Source organism: Tasmannia lanceolata, unplaced genomic scaffold (assembly GCF_043159265.1).
Source record: "Tasmannia lanceolata isolate RefF3 unplaced genomic scaffold, GAP_Taslan_0.1 ptg000023l, whole genome shotgun sequence".
NCBI lineage: Eukaryota > Viridiplantae > Streptophyta > Magnoliopsida > Canellales > Winteraceae > Tasmannia > Tasmannia lanceolata.
The window spans coordinates 7,915,115-7,940,623 of record NW_027518700.1 but is presented as its reverse complement, the minus strand read 5'-3'; the positions used below and the strand labels follow the sequence as shown (position 1 = coordinate 7,940,623).

Genomic DNA, 25,509 nt, shown 5'->3' with positions numbered 1-25,509 from the left:
TTGGAGTATCATACTTTCACGTGATTCACAGGGTTTGATTGAGCAAAGTCCTAGAAAATCCCCACACTCAAATTAGTTTAAATGGGCACGAATCTGTTATACACATGGCGAGTGTTTAGGGATTAGAATCTTAATCACAACTTAAATGCGGGGCCTAGAAATCAGCATTTCATTTTTGGGTTTAGCGCTGAGATTAATCTCCCTGAAAAATGTGTTCTTTTAGTCAGCCCTCCATGCAAAAGCAAAAGGCTGATTCGTGTGCGACACACTAGTGGCCATACAATTTGATGCAGAACGTGCGGCGTTGATCAAATCTTTTGTTTTTTTTATTTTCTGTTTTCGTCATTTTATTTTTAGTATTTTTTTTGGGTGTCAAAATTTGTCTATTTGACTTGATTTTTGTATTTTTAGAAAGGTTTTTCAATTACCTATCCAAAGAGCCAATGATTATGCGATTTGTACTTGATTTAAGCAAGTTACGGTCATTTTTAGGTTATGGTAATTACGAAATTGCTATTTTAAGGTTATTAGTAATATTTCTAAGTTTTTTTTTGCTGCCTTAGGTGGAATTAATTGCTTAGGTCTCAAGTTAGTATTTAATGTTGCTATTCTTAGATTTTGACTCTCTATATTATATAATGTCATGAGAAAAGAAAGGCTGATTGAATAAGTTCATTTTTGAGATATCACTTGTGAAGAGAGCATTGGGTCTTTCACGTGGGTGAAGGAGCTTCGCTCCTTTCAAGTGTTATATTGGAGTTTTCCTTCAAAACCGTGGCATGGGTTTTCAAATCCTCACGAGATTATTTTAGTTGCTTTTTGTGTTGATCTCCACCTTGGTGTTGCTGCTCTCACGCTCTCTGCTTCTCAATTTCTGTGGCGTGCTTTGATAGTGTAGAAAAAGAGAAATCAAAGGAAATAATCCCCCCCCCCCCTAACAGATAAAATCCCCCCTTTAACGTTATTTGTTAAGTTTTAAACGCAATGAAAAAGTAAAAGGGGGTGAATTTATCCTCAAGCAGTGAACCAAACATTTTATCTGTTTAGGGGGAAATATCATTTCCCTAAATCAAATAAGCCCGTTTGGATACCTCATATATTGTATTTGGATTTGGAATTGAGTTTTGAATACAAAATGAATAGATCCGGCAGCTCATGTTGAGTGAGGCAGAGAGGGAATGGGGTAATTCATACCGGAGGGGAAATGTTGAGGAGCAAAGAGGGTGAAGGAAACTGCCAGATCTGTGGATTTCCAATTTCTTATTTGCACAGTATATTTGGAAATCTGATTTTTTTTCACTGTCAGTCGGAAATCCAAGAATTTGATCCGGATCCAAATTACAATGCAAAAAAGGTTGCAAATGTGAGAAATGCAAATCAAATTCTTCTTTGCATCCACAACTACGGGAAGAGAAATGGTAGTCCTCGGGCCATCCATCTAAGTAATCTTGTGGGCCCCACTAATGGATCCCAGCCAATATTTTACACTTTCAATTAACCGATTCTATCAACGTGGAATTTAATGGATAATCCTTATCCACATCCACCTTGTGCGCAAAATCTCTTTGATTAGTACTAATCCCGAGCTTAAAAGAGGAAAGCAAAATCCAACCTTTCTAATCCGAAAAAAGAAATGTCAGGAAGAAGCAGGCCATGGTCTCCCTCTAAACCAGCAGTACGAGATTCTACGCCTCTGCTCCCTCGCTCCTCTTTTCGAACCTCCTCAGCCTCCGTGGAGATGACCGGTTCCTCTGCCCCAAAAGCCTTCCTCGGCATAGATGTTGGAACGGGCAGCGCTCGGGCAGGTGCTATTGCTCTCTCTATCTTATCATATTTTCTCCCCTATTTTTTACTCGCGACAGCCCCCCTCTAGTGTAAAAGCGCAGTACAAAAAGGGGGTAAATATATCATTTCCCTTATTTTCACCTGTTTTCTTTCTGTTCTACGATAGATTTTTTTACTTTTCGATTGATGAATTTTTTATCCAATTTCTTCCTCTTCGATTGGTGTTAGGTACGAAAATCATGTTTTTAGGTTAATTTTTGTGAGATGATTTTACGCCCCCCGTGGGATAATACGCCCCCTTTTTTAACGTGAATTGTGGGCATACTTTTACGCTTTTTGACGTCAAACAGGTTAAAAGGGGTGCGCATTATCCTACAAGGGGGCAGAAAAATCATCGCCCATTGTTCTTTTGATGAATCACTGTTCTATTGCTGTAGATAGATTCTTCTTCTTCTTTTTTATTTTATAAATTTTTTTGTTGATTTCTGTATCATTTTATTTTGGTTTTGGTGGTGATTTGATTTTTAGATAATTTTGGTGGAAATCATGCTGCGTGTTTAGTTCATGAGTTGCTCGTTCTACTTTTATCTTGATTCTAATGTCTGGAAGATTTTTTTTTTTTTGGTGGTATAACATGATATCTTGTTAGATGACATGTTTTTAGAGAAATTCTGCAATGTTGTTTTACAATTCTGCATAGTCCTGTTTCTGTTTTGACTCTAAATTTTGGTAATACAGATATTAGTTGAATTTCGATTTTTCTTTCTTTTCCTTTTAACCCTTACCTGTTGGATTTCATTGGTTTTATGTGTTGTCCATTTAATGTTTTGGCACATTTTAGATAATTCTGTGTCTACATGCTATGATGGGATTTGTGCTTTGATTTCACGAAAATGGGGCTCTTGTGGTTTCCCGTCGGATCCACTTGTTCCTCCCAGTTAGACTAGGTGAGAAAGAGAGAGGATTGCAAGTTGTGGGATTTGAGATTAATCTCTTGTAAGGTTCTTGCACGGTGGATGTAGGCTTTTGCACCAAACAATGCATATCTTGCATTCTCCTTGTGTGTTTTGCTTCTTTTGTTATTTTTTCATTGTTTTATGTGTGATTGGATCGGATTTGACCTGGGATATCAGAGTGCAAGGTTAGTGACCTAGGTGGAGGAAGAAGAAAATCTGTGTAATTTTTTAGATATCGTTCTGTAGTATTTTAAATACAGGTGGGGCATTGTTTCTCTTCCTTTTGGTGTTTGGAAATTAGAGCATGTGATTTGAAGGATGTTTCAATAGATTTGATGCAGTTTGGATTTGGTTTTGATCAAACCAGGTCATGTTTGCGGGTTTTCAAAAAATAGATTGGTAGAGAGACATTCGATCAATGTGTCGGTTACGATTTCGGTGCGAATCAATGTTGTCCATACAAATCAATAGGTTTTGACATGCAATCAACTCCCATGTTATGGTTCTACAATTGGTACAATGATTAGTAAGTGGACCACTGATTGACACTCCGAGGATGCTAATCGACATAAAGGCGCTGAAGGAAAAGAATGACAAGACAGAGAAGAAAAATGACGATGACTGGAAGAAGACAGATCAAGATCCATCTTTAGAAGTTGACTCGGGGCAGCTACATGTGTACATTGGCAGTGTTGATCGAGTTAGAAAAAGCCAAGACTAAGATGATTTGATGGTTTGTGTAGTTGCTATTTCAGGAGGTTAATAAATGTATGCGATTTCGGCAAACAGTTAGCGATGCCAATAGAAAATCTCGAAGGTGGCTAGGAAATAAACCAAGGTGGAGATTGTTGGGATTGATGCCTTTTTTCTATGAAAGTGAGAGTATGTTGTGGTTTTCCTTATTTGAATAAGAAACAAATAGGGCGAGATGGACTGTTGGAGGGTTTGTTAATAATTCTGTAATAGATTAACTATAATCTATCAAAATAATAAAATATGTAAATCAAGGAAAAGGTTAGAAATCGCATGCTTTGTGGATCGAGGCACGCTGGAAATAGTGCTCTCTTTAGAGACGATACGCCCCATTCCGCACTGAGTTTGCCGTCGTTCATCTCCCAAGATTTAACAATCCTCCGAAGTTGTTTCTGTGCAGTGAAACGCTCCTCACAAACTCTCATTGCCCGTATCGCAAATAATAATAAAATATAATAGATGTAAAAATCAAGAGAAAAATCTATGAGGGGGTTTTTCGAAGAGAAAAGTGGTGTTGTAGGGAAGAGAGATCAACTAAGGAAGAAGAAGACATTCTTTTTTTAATAGATTAGAGAGAAAACATTCTAGGAGAGAATTAAGGGAAAGCGTTGGCCAGGTTTCCCCTAAAATCTCTCTTTCGATAACGGCCCACTTCCTCCAAAATATTTTTACCACATTTATTTCCTAAATCCAGGGGAATGGGAGTGATGCCCATAAGTTAGCCACCGTAGTAGACACCCAAGCTCTGTGATTGGAGATCCCATGAAGAGGTTCAATGAGTAAAAATGAAGTTGTAGGGTGACTAGGAGGAACACTGACTATTTTGAGGGGTATCCTTAGTCTCATTCCTATGGTGTAGTGCTTATGACTATAACGGTTTTAGGATGAGTATTATCTCCTAATTAGTCCAAGCCAGGATTCTACAGGGTGTAGGTCACATAGCACCCTTAGAGGACTCACTTATGTGAGCATGGTAGTAAGGTCGATACTGTGAGAAGCTGGGCTACTCCCTAAAGACACTTATGAAAACAAGATTTGGTCCCATGACCGTAATGGGCCAAATCGACCAAAACTCAATTAATTGTCCGTACTGTGTGTGTGGTGAGATGAACTCTGAACTCAGCTACCTAGTTCAAGACTTAGTTCAATACAACTCCTTCAGACGGAAACTTACTAACACTAAGTGTAGATTCAAGTCCGGAAGACAACTGTACCCATTGCACAGTAAAGTCGCTTGCCTGTATACTTTAAATTTTAAATCATGTGGGGGATTGTTGGAACTGATTTAGAAACTTTGATGTATATTTACCTGCTTTTGTTTTTAACTTTCTATAAAGTTTAGGAAGTAAATGTGGTAAAAACATTTTGGAGGAAGTGGGTCGTTATAGAAAGAGAGACTTTAGGGGAGACGTGGCCAACGTTTTCCCTTAATTATCTCCTAAAACGTTTTCTCTCTAATCTCTTAAAACGAGAACATCTTCTTCTTAGTTGATCTCTCTTTCCTACAACACCACTTTTCACTTAGAAAAACCACCTTGTGGATTTTCCTCTTGATTTTTACATCTATTATATTTTATTGTTGTTTGTGATACGGGCGATGAGAGTTCGTGGGGAGCGTTTCACTGTATAGAAACAAACCCAGAGGATTTTTAAATCTTGGGAGATGAACGCCGGCAAACCCAATGCAGAAGGGGCGTATCGTCTCTAAAGATAGCGCTATTTCTAGCATGCCTTGATCCGCAAAATAGACTATTTCTAACATTTTCTTGATTTACATATTTTATTATTTTGAAGGATTATAGTTAATCTATTATAAAATTATTAACAAAAAATTCCTAAAGAGCTTTTTACAAAATTCTCCAACATGGACAATTTGGAAAAGCATTGGATTTCTCCTGTTTCCTAGTTAGACAAGGAGAGAGAGAGAGAGAGAGAGAGAGAGAGAGAGAGAGAGAGAGAGAGAGAGAGAGAGAGTCATGTTAGGTTTAGGAGAAAACCTAAGTAGGTAAGGTTTTTATTTAAATCCCATGATTGTGGTAAGTGAGTTTTTTCAAGTGAGAGAATTTGGGATTATCTCTTGTAATCTTCATTTATCTGTTTCTCATAGTGAAAAATCGGTTCTTGCCTATGGACGTAGTCTTTTGCGCCGAACGGCGTATATCTCGTGTTCCTTTGTATGTTTGCATCTTTCATCAATTTTCCATTGCTTTGCCTATTGTCGGATCGAATCTAGTCCATCAAATTTTTTACATGCTAGGGTCTTTCAGTGTCTTCTCCCAAGTATTAGAATATTGGCATTGAATTTTTTTTTTGGATCATTATCTTGCTAGTTTTTTATTGATTTGTTTTTCTGTACCATGTTAGAGATGGACAGAGAAAATGCTAATGGCATGTCCATTATTGATATTTTTTTCAATCACCGCTGATTGAGGATATAGAAAGTTATCAATTTGGTCTCTTCCTAGAAAGTGTTTGTGCGCCTGACTTCGGTGTGGAATGTTCGTTCTTCTTAAGCCTTCCTATACTAGTTGAATACCCCATATTGATTAAACCAAACAGAAACTCCCCATGTAGGCTAAATGATCACTTAGGCTATCTGACCTCGGCCATTGCTTTAGGGTTAGCTGCTAGGCTATAATATTGTCACTTAATGATACCCTAGAACCTATGTACGGCACTTCAGGGCAGAAATGACAAACCTTAAAATAATATGATTCTTTCGAGTGTTTTCCTGAGTTGTACCTTATATTAGAGAAGGCTTATGTTTCTACTTTTTAGATTGATAAGGATTTCTGTGCTTGGGATCGTCAAGGTTGCTTTCTGCTTAGATTGTTTTTTAGTTCTGTCGTTTCATATTGAGGCCTTCCTTCTTCTTTGTTTAACTTGTTTAGTGCTTTTATGCCTAGGACTCTTGAATTTTGTTCGACCTTACTTTTGGAAAGATCAAGATCAACGACATCAGCATTTTGTAGGAAAAAGATTCCTCTCTACTAACTTGTTAAGATGTTCTATGAACTTTAGGTAGGAGGAGTATCTAGAAATGTAATCTAATGAGCTGAAAGATTGTCAATGGGTTCATGGAGGCTTGCGGGTTTCATATTAGAGACACTTGTATTTGTAGAGTCTCAACTCTCAATCCAGTCTTCAAGTATATGCAACGATCATCCAACAAAATGACTGATAAATTGGCAAGGGAAGGCATGAAGAGAGGGGAGATTACAGTTTGTCACATGTTATGTAATTCTATCATTTTTTTTCATAGATAGATGTTATTTATTACTGCACAAAAACTGTGCATGATGTGTAAACTCAACTCAACTCAACAAAGCCTTTGTCCCAAACTAGTTGGGGTTGGCTAAATGAATCATTTAGAAAAATTTCATGAAGAAGGTGAAAGGAATCTACTCGGCTCTAATCCTGGCTCTAGTTGGGTTCTACGTGGATCATTTTCTTCCATTCAATCCTATCCAAGGTCGTGTTCTCTGTTAAGTTTCTAGATATCAAGTCTTTCCTCACTATTTCTACCCAAGTTGTTTTCGGTCTGCCCCTACCTCTTTTTACTCTATCAACTTGGCACGAGTCACCTCTTCTCACTGGAGCATCCAAAGGCCTACGTTGGATATGTCCAAACCATCTTAAGCGGTGCGCTCTCATCTTCTACTCAATTGGTGCCACCCCAACCTTTTTACGAATGTCTTCATTTTTAATTCTATCTAACCTTTTGTGGCCGCACATCCATTTTAAGCATTTGCATCTCCACTACACTCATCTTATGCACATGCTACTTCTTGGTGCCCCAACATTCTGAGCCGTACAGCGTGGCTGGCCTCACAACTGTCTTATAAAACTTTCCCTTTAACTTGACTTGGTAGGGATTTTACGGTCACACAGAACTCCCGAGGCAAGCATCCACTTCAACCAACCTGCTCTTATTCTATGGTTAACATCCTCTTCAATCTCTCCTTCCTTATGTAGAATTGAACTAAGATAGCGAAAGATATCCCTCTTAGGTACCTCCTGTCCAGTCATATTTACTACATCATCGTCTCGTCTCCTTACATTACTAAAGTTGCACTCCATATACTCTGTCTTAGTCCTACTCGGTCCAAAACCTTTGGATTCCAAAGTAGTTCTCCATAACTCTAACTTAGCATTTACCCTTGCTTTGGTTTCGTCGATTAATACTATGTCATCCTCAAATAACATACACTACGACACCTCATCCTGGATACCCTCCGTAAGCTCATCCATAACTAGCGTAAAAAGACAAGGGCTCAGAGCTGATCCTTGGTGCAATCCTATTGTAATTTGAAACTCACAAATGTGCCATCCGTGGTTCTGACACTAGTTATTGCTCCATCGTACATATCCTTAATCACATCAACATATTTAGTAGGCATTTTTTCCTTTCATAGACCCACCACATAACACTCCTGGGAACCCTATCATACGCTTTCTCCAAATCAATGAAAACCATAAGAAGGTCCTTTTTATTTTCTCTAAATCTCTCAATTAACTGCCTAATCAAGAAGATAGCTTCCATAGTCGATCGTCTGGGCATGAAGCCAATCATCTTTTCATCATTGCAATCTAGTGTGAAAAGTTTGGAATGTGGTTCTCAAGTGGTTTTGTTATGGTTTTTTAATTTCCACCGAAACCAACATGAAACGACCGAAATGTTATTGTCTCCATCCCCACCGAAACTGAAATCGAAACGATTGAAATGCATAAACCAAAATCGTAAGTGCAATAGTGGTATATTATATTAATATGTAGGGCGATGATATTTTCACGCCCCTGCATTACGCATGCGCCCCCCCTTATAATGTGATTTGACGTAAAAAAGAGTTAAAGTTGCCCACTTTTCACGTCAAATCACATTATAAGGGGAGCGCATGCGTAATGAGGGGGAGTGAAAATATCAGCTCCCTAATATGTATTACATAATTATATTTATATGAATTGCGTGGTACATGTGTTATATATAAATATTTTTTTTGAATGATTATATATAAATATTTATACGAATTACTTGTGAAATGTGGTATGCACTAAATTATGAGAGATGCGCGGGAGGGCATGTTACTAGGTGTTCGATGTTTTTACAATCATAACTGTACACTTGTTTCTTACATAAGGTTGCTTATTGCAGGTCTCTTTGATGAGAATGGAAGGCTCCTAAGTTCGGCCAGTAGCCCCATACAGATATGGAAGGATGGAAATTGTATCGAGGTAACAAATAATTGAGTTCTGTTAGTCCTAATTGTTGTGTCCTTGGAAGGTTGTATTGAACTGGGAAATGTATTTGGTTCTGGTAAAAAAAAAAGACTATAAGGGCTCCATTGGACTGTGACAAAATGAAGAGTGCCAATGAAATACTGTGTTTCTTATACTTATCAGTATTAATGTGAGCACTGTTGTTGGTTAGATATTTTTCTGTTTCTTCTCTAATAGAACTCTTGAAATTCACATATATCCTTTGAATTGCCATGCTAACCCAATTTATTTATTTTGTTTTTTGTTTTAGCAATCTTCAACAGATATATGGCATGCAATCTGTGCAGCTGTTAAATCAGCGTGCTCTCTAGCAGATATTGCAGGTGAAGAAGTAATTGGTCTGGGATTTGCTGCTACTTGTTCTCTTGGTTCGTGATCTTAACTAATCAAGACAATTTTCACTTGTATTGTTAGTTTTTAAAAAAAAATAAAAATACGTGGAGCAGGTATTACCTTGATATTATTTGGAGAACTTGGTTTCTTCTTGCAGTTGCCGTGGATGCAGATGGCTCTCCTGTTACGGTTTCTTTGAGCGGTGATGCAAGGAGAAATGTTATAGTATGGATGGACCATAGGGCTGTAAAGCAGGCAGAGCGGATTAATGCCTGCAACTCACCAGTACTACAGTATTGTGGTGGGTCTCTCTCCCCAGAAATGCAACCTCCAAAGGTACTTTCCGTATGACCCCTTTCCCGAAATAGATCTAGTGCCCTATGTACTGTATTTTCTTTCCATTGATGGCCCATTGTGTTTTATTTTCAATTGGTAGTTGGTAAAAGACATCATTTGATAACAATGTGATCCCCTCCTACATGTATCCCACTCTTGGTATGACCAAGGTTTGAAATTTCGGTGTAAATCTTATAATTTTGGCCGAAATTTTTAAATTTCGTTCCCTTCCAAAATCCAAAATCCGAAATTTCAGATTTCAGCCTAAATCTAAAACCATGGGTATAACTAATGGACCTTCCCAGAAGGTTATGTGGCTAGGCACCCTCTCTTTTGGGTGACACCCTCTTCTAGAATGAGAAGGAATTACCTCATCCAGGTGGATAAGTCATCTTGAGATGATTGGACAGATACATCTACTAAAACATTTATATAAAAAATGAGGCAGAGATTACATGTGCACAACATAATATGGTAATAACAAATGTACATAGTAATTTATTCTATAGGAAATAACACACACAAAGAACGAAGATGGGCTTGAAAGCGACAAAAAAGTTGCTATGTACCATATACGTAATTTTGCACTTTTATGTTCAAACCATATACTTATAACACGGCGGGTCACTTTCTAATGATGTGTTCTGAAAACTTTTTGTTAGGGCCTATGGACAACAATGATTATATCCACTGTGACCTTGTTAAGATAGTCTTCCCAACTCAACTCAACAAAGCCTTTGTCCTAAACTAGTTGGGGTCGGCTAAATGAATCCTTTAGAAAAAATTCATGAAGAAGGTAAAAGGAATCTACCCGGCTCTAATCCTAGTTCTAGTTGGGTTCTTCTACGTGGATCATTTTCTTCCATTCCATCCTATCCAAGGTCATGTTCTCTGTTATGTTCCCAGCTATCAAATCTTTCCTCACTGTTTCTACCCAAGTTGTTTTTGGTCTGCCCCTACCTCTTTTTACTCTTTCAATTTGGCACGAGTCGCCTCTTCTCACCGGAGCATCCAAAGGCCTACGTTGGATATGTCCAAACCATATTAAGCGGTGCTCTCTCATCTTCTCCTCAATTGGAGCCACCCCCACCTTTTTACGATTGTCTTCATTTGTAAGATAGTCTTCTAACAAAGTATATTATGAGGGAGTCAAATATGTCACTGAAACCTGCACCAAAACTGCCTTGGCCTTCATGGTGATGGAAGGTGAATTCAAAAAAGAAGAAGAAGAAGAAGAAGAAGAAGAAGAAGATGCTAGGGGCATTTTGGTAAATTTTCAGGAGTTAAAGGGCATTTTGGTATTTTTTCTATTTTGGGTCTTTTGGTTTTTTTTTTTTTTTTAATTTCAAGGGTAGATCAGTGAATTTTGGACAGCTTTTGTGAAGGGAGTTTGGTTTGTTTTAGTATTGTTTGGTTGCACGGCAAATAATGGGAGAGTAGGAGAACAAGTAGGAGGTGTCATTACCAATATATGGAGAGAGGAGAGAGAGGGAAGAGAGAGATAGAGAGAGCATCATTCCCTAGAAAGTTCAACCTTAATTCTTTGCTTTTGGAATAAGGGGACAAGAAAGAAACAAGCAATCATTACATGAGAGAAATCCAAGGGAATCAATGAGAGTCCAATGCATTTTGGCAACCAAATGTGGAATAGCATGCCAAATCCAAACCAAATTCCTACGGCTGCCGAGCTTTTGTGCAACCAAATGAAGCATTTAGGTTTTTGTAGGTTAAATCACAATTTTGGGTTTTTTTGTGGATCTCCCATGCAGAGGGCTTTTTTGGAAGTTTGAAAATTCCCCTTGAAGGAGCTATTGGCGGAGAATAAAATAGGGAGAAAGGTAGAAGACAAATCACCTTATTTTAGAGTTTAGGAGGAGAAGTAAAACCCTGCTAAGTGCATCAACCACTTATTCGACTCTATCGATTAGTGCTTCAATGATAATGTGAACCCCTAAAGATAAGTCTCCAGACTTGATTCTCAATCAAGGAAATCTTTAGAATGCATCTTCCCATAAAAATCAACAACCTCGACCTTAATTCTTCCCACATTTAGATCAAGGGCCCTTGCCAATTGATCCTATAGTCCACCTCATTCAAGATAATCACGAACCACAGGACCATGAAATGGGTTTTCATCTTTATATCACCATTGTCATCTTCAAATCCACTTTCTAGCAAGTCTGAAGGGTCACATTTGCCTTCTGGTACCTACATTTCACTCTATCTCTACGTTGTAAAGTTTGCATCCTGTGCTTGTGCTTCTCATTCTTTGTATCTCCAACACCTCACCTTGCCAGACTTGGTTTTGCCTTTGAATTCATTGACACCTTGCTACTGTAGCGAATCTCATATCTACTTTGGCTCATACCAAACTTGACACAGCAAAGGCAAGGACCAGATATTGAATGATCTGATTTTAAGAGATGAGAAAAGAGAAAATCAATAAGAGAGAGATTTACTTGTAATTCATGGGAGGATGCAACTGCTGGTGTATTAGAGGGACACCTTGTCTCTGTTGATGTAATCGAGTATCACTATTAATAAAATTGTTACCTTACAAACAAAAGAAGCAAAAGATAAATGGATAGAGAGAGATCGATAAACACCAAGGGTGTTCATCTGGTCTGTACATCTAGGCATTGGGGAGAAAACCTTGACCATTGTTTTATTAACTTTCAATGATGAATTCTCCTTTACAGCTCTTAACAATCTTCTTTATACTCTAAACAAACCCTACTAACAATCTCATCCATCAAAATAGTCTAATCTCAGCCATACATTATAACTTGTAAAAATAAATTAAAAGATTCAAACACCCGTACGAAAAGCATTGTTTTAAGTTGCTGCTCCCCACTGCTCTTAAGTAGATTAAACTTAAAGCAAATAAATAAAAGAAAACCATAAATACTAAGAACTAACCCCCCCCCCCCCCCCCACACACACACACGCACCCACCCACGCACACACCCCCACCCCCACGCCCCAAATGTCTCTCCCTCTGAGCAACCAGCTAATGGTGCTATGGTGTAGCACCATGCACCATAGAATGGTACTCCATTTGATTAAACTGGTGCTCCTGCACCTTGCAGGCTTTTAACAAATATTTCTGTATTAAGCTATCAAACATAAGATCCAAACAACGGTACGATTTTGTAGGTTGCATCTTTAGAGCTTCTGAGTAAATATATAATCCAAACTGCATATTGATCTTTGGAATTCGGATCAAGAAAACATTGTTTGATCAATAGAAGTAGGAATGCATTAATAACGTATCTTTAAAACATTGATCAATAGTAGGAATGCATTAACAACACGTCTTTTAAAAAAAAGAATTCATTATCATCCTTCCTTTAATTGTCCTGAGTCTTCAAACCATGTCAACATTGCTTTGTAAGCACTAGTCATAACTTGTTTTTATGATCCATGTCATATCGATTATGTTCGAAATCATTTGCTTTTTGTGGTTTAAAGATTACACTTGATACATTTTTACAATTAATTTGGCAGCTTTTATGGGTAAAAGAGAATTTGCAAGAATCTTGGTCCATGGCCTTTAGGTGGATGGATTTGAGTGACTGGTTGTCATACAGGTATCAAATGTTATGGCTTGAGTATCTTATTAAATGGGTTATTCTGTGCTTCAACTAAATGGTTACATTGGTGTTCAGAAATCTTTAATCATTTGTAGCACATGTCCTCATCCCGGCCCGGGGGATTATTTGTTTGCTTAGTTATGTTTATGTCTAATGGATTTTATCCTTGGTTGCATTTTTCTAGAGCTACGGGAGATGATACTCGCAGTCTATGCACAATCGTCTGCAAATGGACATATCTTGGTCATGCACACATGCAAGAAATCAAAGGGAAAGATTCTAGAAATATGGAAGCTTGTGGATGGGATGATGTTTTCTGGGAGGAAATTGGGTTGGGCGACCTTTTTGGAGGGAATCATGCTAAAATTGGTATGTAGTGAGAGATTGACCTAGACTGTCTAAATGATAACTACATCTACTTACAACTTAGTTGACTATTGATGATTAAGAACTGTAATGATAATGGAACTATTGACCTTTGGAAAATTATGATATGATATGCTAAACAGATCATGATTCAATTACTTTTAAGCATATTTTTTGAGCATTACTTGAAGAACCACATCATGCTTATTTATTATTTGATAATCTCATCTCGTCCACCCCGAAGGTTCCCTGGAAGAGTTCTGAACACATCCTTGGAGTCCTCTTTTATTTGTAGGTCAGTAATTTGTAAATCAACTGCTAACATAAACTCAGATATTAGCGCCTCCCACTCGACCTGCTGGCTGGTTTACTAGTATAAATATTTACTGCATCCAGCCACAAAATGCCTTTGATGGTCTATTATTACTCCTGCCCCAGCAACTCCAGTGTTGTTGTTTGAGTCTGTTTGAAGATCCATCAAAGTTCAATTTGTATATTTCTGGATCAAGTGGTTTTCATGTAAGTGGTGGTAACTGGTTGATGGGTGAGACTTTTTGCTTCCACTTTAGCAGCATTTGTAGTTCTGTTGGGCCTTGGCACCCGCTAGATTAGCATTGATCGTGTCTGCAATCAAGGTTCTAAATTTTGGTTTCGGTCGCCGTAGAAACCAAAACGTTTCAGTATTTTTTTTGAATGGTAACGATAATTTTATTGAAAAGAGGACCAAGATGATCCCAGAAAGTACATCAGAAAAGATACAATGAAGATAGAATAATGAATAATCATAAGACTGAGAATAAAACAAGAACTGGGGAGGAAGATAATCGAAAAACTCAATACTCTCCCTAGAGACACCATCTCTGGCTAATTTATCCGCCTCACCATTTGCTGACTGCTTCACATGATTAAACGAAATTGATGCCATCCCAATTCTGTCCTGAATCTCATCAAATAGGGATGCGAATCTCCAAGGGACAACCTTTGATCTTCGAAGCCATCTAATGACATTAAGAGAATCACCTTCGACGACCACCTTATTTAGGTCAACATGTTTTAGTAATTTGATTCCATGATGTACGGCATGAATTTTAAAACCAACACGTTTCAGTATTGTCTAGAAATTTCAGTGGAAATCCTGTGAAACCACGGGAATGTATGGAAACAGATGCAAATAATATAATTGTAAGATGGAACTTACAGGAAATGCTATAAGCACAGATACACACTTATTAACCATGTCATAAACAAGGCATCCATCCATAGTAGTTTAACAACATCGAACACCTAGTAATATGGCCTGTCATGCATATTTGATAATTCAGTACATGCCACATTTGACATTGAATTAATATAAATATTTAGACATAATATGTACACCATATTCACATGCATTTCATATAAATATAATTATGTAATATATACTGATACAGTATAACACATATTCTTAACAGTTTTGGTTTCGTGGAGATGAGAACGGAGACATTTCGGTCGTTTCATATCGGTTTCGATGGAAATTTAAAACCATGTCTGCACAAGCTAGTTTCCATGTCATGTTCAAATGCTGCTTGTGATTTTGGAATCTAACATTGATTCTGTTCTTCCAAATGTATCAGATTTTGATGATGTGGGCAACGAGCCATAACGTTCGAATTCTCCCTGTTTTGGCGCTAGTAAATCACTTTTCCACCACTTCCACCATCTTCTGGGGGCTATGTAGGTTGGTGGAAAGATGGGTTTTTACTTTTTAAACACTAAATTGGTCCAACCTCAGGACATTTAAGGATACAAATGAGAAGCATTTTATTCTTTAGAATTGTAGACTGGGCACAATGGGGATTGTGTGATGTTTAAATGATAGACTCCAGTGGTTGGGAGGTGGTTAAGTACAGCTTACAGGATGGATACCTTTATTTTTGGCAGAAAATGCAAGTTCCAATTTTTTCTTCTGTAGGTGTGGGTCATAGAGGGATTGGACAACAGGAAAGAATTTCTTGTGAGTCCTATAGGTATATCTATGAGGCTGAGATTTTAAGGGGAGATCTGATTGTCTATGAGGCGATGGTTGCCACCCCATTTTTCGAATGGGTCGATTAAAACCACCTGGAGACACAATTCCATGGTTTGATGGTTGTTTTTTATTGCATTTAGTTCGCTCCATAGCGATATTTTTTGTTTGGATTTGTTGTTGTTGTTGCGTCACCACTCTGGAATCAGAACCTGGAGCTCAGATACCATGTTTGATGTAACCTAATCTCCATGGAAGGAAGAAAGAGAAGTGGAAGAGAGAGAGAGAGAGTGAGTGAGAAAGTGAGGGTCTGAAAACCATCAAACATCTCACATTAGATATATGTGTGTGTGTGTGTGTGCGCGCGCGCGCACTAGTGTTACGTATAAAGACTAAAATACCCTTCTAACAGTATCCAATAGCAAATGAATTTAGTATTTTTTTCATGAACCCAACATAAAGTATTTATATCAAACAAATAAAAAAACCCTAAGGACTAAACTACCCCTTTCTAAGGACTTAAAGACTTGCTCCCACTTAAATTCCCGTTATACATGTGTGGGGCCTATTTAAAATAGCCATAACTCAAAGAACTTAAGCTATCTTAATGTAAAAATACTCTAATACCCCCCATGACTTAAAAAGACTCGAATAATACTCTAAAAACTGAATAAAACTCTTTTAACACTAATGATGGGAGTCATCTTCTTAACTCCTTGATTCTTCATGTCGTCATCATGTAATTTGCTTACTCTCCTCATGGAAAGTAATATTTTCATGTATATCATTCATATTTGTAAGCATCTATGTGAGTATGTTATGCTTCTTTTTGTTATTTCTTTTGTCTCTTAAATTTGGGTATTATAATTAGTAATTAATTTAGAAGGATTATCTGTTATTCTTTTGTCTTGTAAATTGGTATTTTGTAATTAGTAAAGGTTTCGTAAGTAGGGTAAAAACTGTGAGATCAATATTGAAACCCTGATATCCTAGATTCGAAAGCCAAGAAGCATGAACTTAGAAATAACCACATTTTATTTAATTATATTTTCTAGATTGTTTTTTATGCTTTGCTTCTTTTCTTTCCTAACGCCTTCTCTTCCTCCCCGCCATTTGGGCATGTAAATCTTGACAGTATGTGAAGCCACGCACACAAAAAATTGTTCAACTGTAACATAAGATGGGCTAGAAAAGATAATAAATCTGGTAGTGGGAATTCCGTCGTGCATGCATCCTTCGTGTATAATTTGTGGAGCATCATCAGTCTGGGGAAGTTGATTAGTTCCAACTTCTATGAGTTTATTGATCTTACCTGATAAGTTGTGTTTGAATGTGGCCTGTATATTTCCTGCTATCTAGCATAAGTAGATGTTTGTCGGCCTGATATAATTGGAAATTTCTTGTTTGTTCGTTCTTAATTCTGCCATTATATAAGCACCTTGTAAAAGATTTGCCATGTACTTATTTACGCATTTTGACTTCATTGATTGGCATAATGCTTCCTGTTTCTACCAAGTATATGATTTATAAATTTTCAATACTTATTTTCTGGCAGCAGTTAATGAGTGTCTTTGTTCTAACAAATTCAAACAGGACGGAGTGTTGCATTTCCTGGCCATCCTTTGGGATCGGGTCTAACACCTACTGCTGCGAAGGCAAGAACCTTAGTTGTGAAGAATTCACATTGATTTCAAGTGGCGCTTCCTTGAGGTCCATTAACATAGCAAACACATTTATTTTAGTAAAAAATAAGCCCTCCTTACATGGCTTACGAGGGTGATTGCATGATGTGAAATTATGAAACTAACTAACCCACCCATATGCTCTCTTGCATTTTTCCTAAGTGGAATTTTAATTTTCAGGAATTGGGTCTCTTAGCGGGAATTCCTGTTGGAACTTCATTGATAGATGCCCATGCTGGTGGTGTGGGGGTAATGGAAAGTGTCCCTGTATCCGAATCTGGAGTTAATGGTATGTATGATTTTTCTTTTTTGTTTGATGGGTTGACCTGACAAATTGATTCTCCTCTAAGAAACAATGTTCGTTCCAGAAGCTGATGAGGATGCAATTTGCCATCGTATGGTATTGGTTTGTGGGACATCTACTTGCCATATGGCTGTGTCGCATAGTAAAGTGTTTATTCCAGGTGTCTGGGGACCATTTTGGTCAGGTATTCATTGAACTTCATAATCATTCTCTTGTTGGAAAATGCTATGGAGACCGAGAGTATGACCTCTGGGGGAGCCCAACAATGATAAAGTGCCATGTGTGCAGATAAAAAAAAAAAATTTTAATTTTTTTTTAATTTTTTTGCATTATTCCTCAACATAAGGGATGTATTACGTCACTTGTGATTGTGTGGCGAGAACCTATTTGTTTAGTCCCCTTTTCGGTCGTACTCTCAGGTCTCCTTAGCATTACTCTTCTTTTGTTAGTCACATCATTTTATTGCCAATGAATATTCTCAATGCTGGACAATTATTGACTGTTTTCCAATGATTTTATTCTGCTTGTTTATTATATTCAGCAATGGTACCTGAATACTGGCTTACTGAAGGCGGCCAAAGTGCAACTGGTGCTTTGTTGGATCACGTAATTGAGAACCATGTCGCTTCTCCTCATCTTGCAAATCGTGCTGCTTCTCAAGGTAAAGTTGTATATGGACGTTTTTAAAGAAGCTTTATTTTATCAACCTATGGAGATTGTTCTTCTTCTTTTTTTGGAACTGGTCTATGGAGATTGTTCTGTTACTCAGTGAATTTTTTCAGTTTGATTGTTTAATCAATACACGCCCCAATGGGCCAATGCCAACTTGATCGCATTGTTTTTCTATTTGAATATCTGCCAGGTATTTCTCTGTATGAGTTACTGAACAAGATTTTAGAATCAATGGTGCAAGAACTGGATGCTCCTTTCCTTTCCGCTTTGACTGAAGATTTACATGTTCTTCCAGACTTCCATGGAAACAGGTACAAAATCCATAGATTTTATTGTGGAATATTGCATGAAATTTGTTAGTTGGTTGTGTATGATAGCTGCTGTTGATTTGATTCCTCTCTGCGCAGCCTCTCTGCTGTTTGATTACTTGCATGGTGACAGTGGCTAAATAATTGTCTTCTGTCATAGGAAAGTAGAACATTCTTTCCAATTAGACTAGAAATTTCTTTTTGAGTAATTTACTGTCTTTAAGTTTGGGAGCTCAGGAGGACTTGTTAATTGTTGTGAGTCACTATATACAGTGTAGCTGTAGGAATGGTGATTGGCAATGGGCCAGATATGGGCATTTGTTTTGTGAAAAAAAAATGAATATGCACAAAGCCAGGCTGCCCAACGAGAAGTTAAATTTTGGCTCTGAATAGACTGTTGGGCTGCCTATCGCCACCCCAAATGTTTGGTTTATCTCAATTCTTTTGTTATGGAACTCTTTTAGTCTTTACTAAGCAGTTTTTATGTCCCTGTTACAAGAATCATGGCTGTTAACTTACCAACTTCCCCAAAAGCTTAAGCTGTTGGAGAAAGGTGTTATTTATCTTTTATACTTTTTAATACTCCCCCACACGTGTGGCCCACTTGGCAAACACGTGGCACATGTGGTCCCACTTTTGGCTGACCATCGCATGTGGATTTTTGCTATCCGTGTGGTTTGAACTCGAAACCTTTGGCTCTGATACCATGTTAACTTACCAACTTCTCCAAAAGCTTAAGCTGTTGGAGAAAGGTGTTAATTTATCTTTTATATTTTTTAATAATGGCCATTAAAAGCAAGACCTTATCCCTTAGTTTTTCATATAGACAAATCATTTTGAGGGTACTTCAAAGGATACTATCTAGATATTGGTGTGAGTGGTAAAAGAGTAATTTTGTGATGAAACTGCTGTCTACTTGTGGTTGAGAATTAACTCCTTATTACATGTGGAACTTAAAATGTTACTCTGGGTTATTGCATGAATTATTTGGAGAGAAAATATGCATTACTATGATTTTGCTTCATGGTTTCCATGTAAAAGAAAGCCATGGTATTTGTAGGCAAAAGTGTAGAAGGTTTTACGACGATCTTAAACTTGTTATATATCTTACAAGGGATTTGCTAGGCAATTTCGCAGAAAGCCATTTCGCGGCTGGCTTGTGCATGTGAGAACAGCCACACAGGTTGACTTTTGGCAAATTTTGTCTTATTCATTTAAGTCACCCTTTGTGGCTGTTCTCACATGCAAAAGCCAGCCGCGAAATGGCTTTCTGCGAAATTGCCTACAAATCCCATCTTACAATAATAAAACCAAAACAAAACCAAAAAGTTACAGAACAGGCAAAGGAAATGCATCATATTCTATAAGCTCTGTGTACCCCCACTCCACTAGCCAGCGAATCTGCCTTCTGGGTTTTCTCCGTGCTTAATATATGAAAACAAAAGCTGAAGCAATGAAGTGATGTGAATAAATTCCTCTATGATCTGCCAGTCCCCATGGATGGCTTTTCTCCATTTTTAACCATTCAATTACATTAGAGGAGTCCCATCAAGGAGACTCCACAAGAAGTCTAATACCCTGTCTACAAGATAGCTGAGTGCCCCTTTGCCTGTTCATTTTACAGTTATTTCAACCATTTCCAATGATGCTTGCTCTAGTGCTGTGAGCCTGTGAGACATTTCAATACTCTTTTTTATCGATATGCATGGAGAATATATTTAGAGAAAAGTGTAGCTACACATACGTGTAGCTAACTTAGCTACACCAACGGCTTAAAATACAGTGGGCCCCACATTGTTTGGGTGATGCAAACCATTCATTTGATGGGCCCTCACATAGATAGGGTGTGCCCAAAAAATCAGCTCCATAGGATCATCCCAACCCTACGATTTGTGGAGGCATAATTGGACGTGTAAAAACCTTCACAAATCTATCAATTTTTGCCTTCACAGTTTGAAGGGTTGGGATGATCCTATGGAGCTGATTTTTTGGGCACACCCTATCAATGTGAGGGCCTATCAAATGAATGGTTTGGATCACCCAAATAATGTGGGCCCACTGTATTTTAAGCCGTCGGTGTAGCTAAGTTAGCTACACGTATGTGTAGCTTCACTTAACTCATATATTTAACTAAATTTTCATGAAAGAGGAATCTTCTGGTCCCCTCCTTGTTCTCAAGTTTTGATTTCTGAACATAAACGTGATTATGTTTTGATGGTCCAGGTCACCCATTGCAGACCCAAAATCAAAAGGGATGGTCTATGGCTTAACACTTGATACAAGTGAGAAACAGTTAGCTCTCTTATACCTTGCCACAGTACAAGGTATTGCCTACGGCACGCGTCACATTGTGGAACACTGCAATTCTCACGGGCACAAGGTAAGTACCTGTTAATCACTTCGAATGTCTTGGAATAAAAATATTTCTAGACATACCATCTTCGTCTTCTTCTTTTTCCTTTCTGGCCTCAAGGAGAAATATTCTGGATTAATGCTTGCATTTGATTGTTTGCACACAATGTTTGGAAACCCCTGACATAAAAGTCTAAAAACTTGAAATTCAGACAGGCTTCCTGTCAAGTTTGACTCTTGCCATTATTGTGCTGACTCAGTACAATATCAATCACTTGCAATAGTATATAATTAAGTCATACTGCTATACCGCTATACGTATTATCCATTATATAATGTATATGAATATGATAGCTAATTGATATTTGGACATCTATGACTTAATATAGTGTTTCCTTAATTTATTGGAAAAGTAAACAACTCATATCTACGATATCCATGCATAACTTATTAAATGAACAAGTTTATTTTGTACTTGAGGGTGTCTTTGTAATTCGAGATAGGAACAAGTCTTTCTTAGAGTCAACTTCTAGCATAATTTTGCTTTTGTGAGGTTCATCATTTTAAGTTTTGTGTGGTCCATCTTAGTGGCCTGTGCTTCGTGTTTGTTATGGGTTCTTTTTTTGCTGTATCACATGTGGTTTTGTTGCTCTATAACAGCTTAGAAACATGAGAACTAGAGACTGACCCTTTATTTGTCAGTATTGTTATGTGCCATTGCATGCTGAAATGTGTGCCAGTTCCATCTTTCCACAATGAATGCGTTTGCTTTACTGCAATTAGTTTTTGAAATGATCTTTCTACTTGTCAATTTTCATTTCTTTTCTTTCTATATGAGTTTTCAGAGCTTCAAGGGTTTTGGTAAACCCTTGGTAGTTTTCTGGAAATTCACCAGGGACATCTATTATAGAATTATCTTGAAAAGTTCAGATGATTTGGCTAGTATGCCTATACTTGGTTACTATTTTCATTGTAGTATACCGTAATGTTTTTTTTTTTGAAAGGTAAAAATTTGGACCATTTCTCGATTTGTGCGTGTCATCCTTGTAGCCATGCTAATCTTCTCAGCATTGTTCCAATTTTATCGGATTTCACCGAAGAGACAAGTTCAGTAATGAATTATTGTTATTATGTTCCCATTCATATGCACTTTTGACTGCATGGATGTATGGATGTGCATATGCATGTGCATGTACACCTGGACCATACTGAATTATTGTTATTATGTTCCCGTTCGTATGCACTTATGAATGAATGCATGGATGTGTGGATGTGCATGTACACCTGTACATGCTTGGGAGGGTGCATTCATGGAAGTCCAAGGGAGATTGAGTGGGTCGCACATGCATATATAATTTAATATACAATCGTTTTGTATGCCCATGCCCTTCTCTGTATAAGATGTATTTTGTTTTTGGCATCTTTTGTAAAGGGCATGTTTGGAAGTCATGAAAAAATAATCCATGTAATGTTTGTGGGACCAATTGTGAGAGAGAGAGCAGGTGTGGCAGAGGAGATAGTGGGAAGAGCATTAGAGGGTGCTAAAAATCGTGTTTAAAAAATTCCTATTCAAAAAAGGTATATATTTTTCCTGATATTTATCCCCTTCCTAAAATTTTCTCATTCATTTTTATCCTCTTCAGAGGATCCCCTCACGAACATTTCCCTCTCCCTCTCCCCCTCCCCCTCCCCCTCCCCCTTCTCCTCTCTCACTATTGGGCAACAGAAAATTCCATGAATTTCCTTTTCATGACTACCAAACATGCCCAAAGCGTAAGTTATGACTTTTTCTCACTTCTTTTTGTTCTCAAACTGCAGATTGACACACTTCTTGCTTGTGGTGGACTCGCCAAGAACCCCTTGTATATTCAAGAGCATGCTGATATTGTTGGCAAGTCCCTCTCTCTCTCTCTCTATATATATATATATATATATATATATATATATATATATATATGAGGAAACTGTTGGTGCGCTTAAGCTCACCAAACTTATGGTGAGCTTAAGCGCCCAATCACATGGGGGCCCACTTTGTTAGGATGATCCAAAGCATTCATTTGAAAGTCCCTTACATAGATGGCGGGTGTACCAAAAATCAGCTCCATAGGATCATCCTAACCCCTCCATTTGTGGAGGACAAAAATGGACAGACACAAATCTGCCCCATTTTTTGTCCTCCACAAATGGAGGGGTTAGGATGATCCTATGGAGCTGATTTTTGGTACACTCCCTATCTATGATAAGGCCTTGCAAATGAATGGTTTGGATCACTCCCCAAAATGTGGGACCCATGTGATTGGGGAGCTTAAGCGCACCATAAGTTTGGTGCGCTTAAGCTCACCAACAGTTTCCTCATATATATATATATATATATATATATATATATATATGAGGAAAAGGATTGTACGCTCGAGCGTACCAATATATATATATATATAAAAGATGATAGATACGTAGACAGCCACATGCACGAACACACGCACGCACATTTGCATCCACTCAGATACAGCTTAAAATTGACGAATATGAGGTCTCTCATGGGCTACAGGTTGCCCTGTAATTCTCCCAAGAGAAAGTGAGTCTGTTCTCTTGGGTGCTGCCATCGTTGGTGCTGTTGCTGCTAAGAGATATTCGGGCCTTCATGATGGTATGAAGGCACTTAATGCAGCTGGTCAGGTATTCATAGTTCATTAGCCTGAATAAACTTTCTTTCATTCGTCTATTGTTGCTTTGCGATTTACCAAGGCCCTGTTTGTTTTGGATTTTGACAGCCGATTGTGATTCCATAACCAATTATGGGACTCAAAATCACTTCTAATTTTGAGTCTAATAATCAGTTTTGGACTCAAAAATATAAAATGATCAGGGCCTTGGGATTTTGAGAAATGATTGAGTCCAAAACTGATTATTGGACGCAAAGTTAGTCCAGTAATCAGTTTTGGACTTGCAATCGGTTCTCAAAATCCAAAATGAACAGGGCTTAAGCCAGTCACAGGCACACCCATTCCAATCAAATTACTTCTCCAATTGTTTCACAAAATCAGGGACCAAAATTCAATTCATTTTGACAGGTTATACATCCATCTAAAGACTCGAAGGTGAAGAAGTACCATGATGCTAAATATTCTATTTTCCAGCAACTTTATAAGCAGCAACTGTCTTTCCGTTCAATCATGGCGCAAGCATTGAACTAGACAAAAACCTGTTCATTCAACTATCAAGATATTTTAGGCATGTGGTTGAAGTATAAAGAGCAAACATGAAATTTTCATTGGAAACAGTACTGGTTAAGATTTGATATGTAGATAGTGGAACTTTCTGCAATGAATCAATGTGTAACTCCATCCTCTAATAAAATGCCTTATTCATGAGTTTATTTCAATAAGATGATGAATAATATGGTTCAATGGGAGCGGGCATAAGAATCAGTATTTAAATCTCTTATCTTGGCATAAGAATCAGTATCTATTATGTACAGGGTCCCTTCTGCTTGTAATGCATAATATGAATATATTGTCATTTTTCAAAAAAAATAAAAATAAAAATATTATGGATCAATGGGAGCGGGCAGATTTGAGTCTGGATGGACCACCAGCATTTTTCTAGATAACTGAAGCAAGAATGGATGTTCTATCCCAACGAAATTAATAATGGTTTAAATTGTAATGATTAAGGGCCTCTTTGCATGTAATGCTAAACTGAAGGTTCAATCCTACATAAGGAGGGAGAGACTGAAGAGGATGTTAACTACAGAATAAGAGTAGGATGGTTGAAGTGGAAGCATGCTTCATGAGTTCTATGCGGTCGTAAAATACCTACCAAGTTGAAGGGGAAGTTTTATAGGACAGCTGTGAGGCCAGCCATGCTGTACGGCTCAGAATGTTGGGCCACAAAGAAGCAGCATGTGCATAAGATGAGTGTTGCAGAGACGCGAATGCTTAGATGGATGTGCGGCCACACAAGGTTAGATCGAATTAAAAATGAAGATATCCTTAGAAAGGTAGGTTCTATCGAATTAAAAATGAAAGGTGGGGTGGCACCAATTGAGGAGAAGATGAGAGAGCACTGCTTAAGATGGTTTGGGCATATCCAACGTAGGCCTTTGGATGCTTCAGTGAGAAGAAGTGACTCGTGCCAAGTTGATGGAGTAAAAAGAGGTAGGAGCAGACCGAAAACAACTTGGGTAGGAATAGTGAGGAAAGATTTGAAGGCTAGGAATATAACATAGACCATGACCTTGGGTTGGATAGAATGGAAGAAATTGATCCATGTAGACGAACCCAACTAGTGTCAGGATTAGACTAAGTCAATTCGAGCCGGGTAGATCCTTTCACCTTTTTCATGAAATTTTTCTAAAGATTCATTACCCAACCCCAACTACTTTGGGAGGAAGGCTTAGCTGAGTTGAGTTTATTGCTAAACTGAAGGGCGACCTTGCAAAAGCCCAATTGCACAGGCACCCAATTGGATCCACATCACCCAACGGCATCTAGAACTGACACTGAAATGCAAAATTAAATGAATGATAAATGCAGTTGGGTGACTTGGATCCATTAAGGCACCTTCAGCTGGATATTTGCAAGGGTGCTCTTCTATTTAGCATCCCTCTCATCTTTTATGCAAATGGTTTCAAGTGAGCTTAGTATTTCAATATGATTATTTTCAAGTAATGGGTACAATATTTTTAGAAATATGGTTAATGGCTTTGAGAGAAGGCTTTATTTTCTCATTCGCAAATAAGGTTAATTAAAGGGAAGGCTTTAATGTCTCTTTTCCTCAGGCTTTGA

At 37.9% G+C, this 25,509-nt stretch overlaps 1 protein-coding gene and 1 non-coding gene across 4 annotated transcripts; one reads left to right on the top strand and one right to left on the bottom strand.

The window, feature by feature from the left end:
* Positions 1–1,597: 1,597 nt before the first annotated feature.
* Positions 1,598–24,107, top strand: LOC143856160 (FGGY family of carbohydrate kinase). Of its 3 annotated transcripts, none has more exons than XR_013238122.1 (15): positions 1,598–1,805; positions 8,647–8,726; positions 9,022–9,139; positions 9,262–9,440; positions 12,948–13,030; positions 13,218–13,402; positions 16,998–17,059; positions 17,267–17,375; positions 17,455–17,574; positions 17,932–18,051; positions 18,253–18,373; positions 20,594–20,750; positions 22,225–22,300; positions 22,541–22,613; positions 23,271–23,333. XR_013238122.1 is itself a non-coding variant. In XM_077366260.1 (15 exons), exons 1-15 carry the CDS (start codon positions 1,634–1,636, stop codon positions 23,914–23,916), a joined length of 1,827 nt encoding a protein of 608 aa, XP_077222375.1. In that variant the 5' UTR covers positions 1,600–1,633; the 3' UTR covers positions 23,917–24,107. The 3 variants fall into 3 exon arrangements, 2 of the variants coding, with proteins under 2 accessions (XP_077222375.1, XP_077222374.1); XM_077366260.1 differs by lacking the exon at positions 22,225–22,300 and adding an exon at positions 23,794–24,107 and having other exon boundaries at positions 1,600–1,805; positions 17,458–17,574; positions 23,271–23,398; XM_077366259.1 differs by lacking the exon at positions 22,225–22,300 and adding an exon at positions 23,794–24,107 and having other exon boundaries at positions 1,602–1,805; positions 23,271–23,398.
* Positions 21,729–21,826, bottom strand: LOC143856838 (U6 spliceosomal RNA). The gene has a single exon (XR_013238383.1). It is a non-coding gene; the product is annotated as a U6 spliceosomal RNA (small nuclear RNA).
* Positions 24,108–25,509: the final 1,402 nt, after the last annotated feature.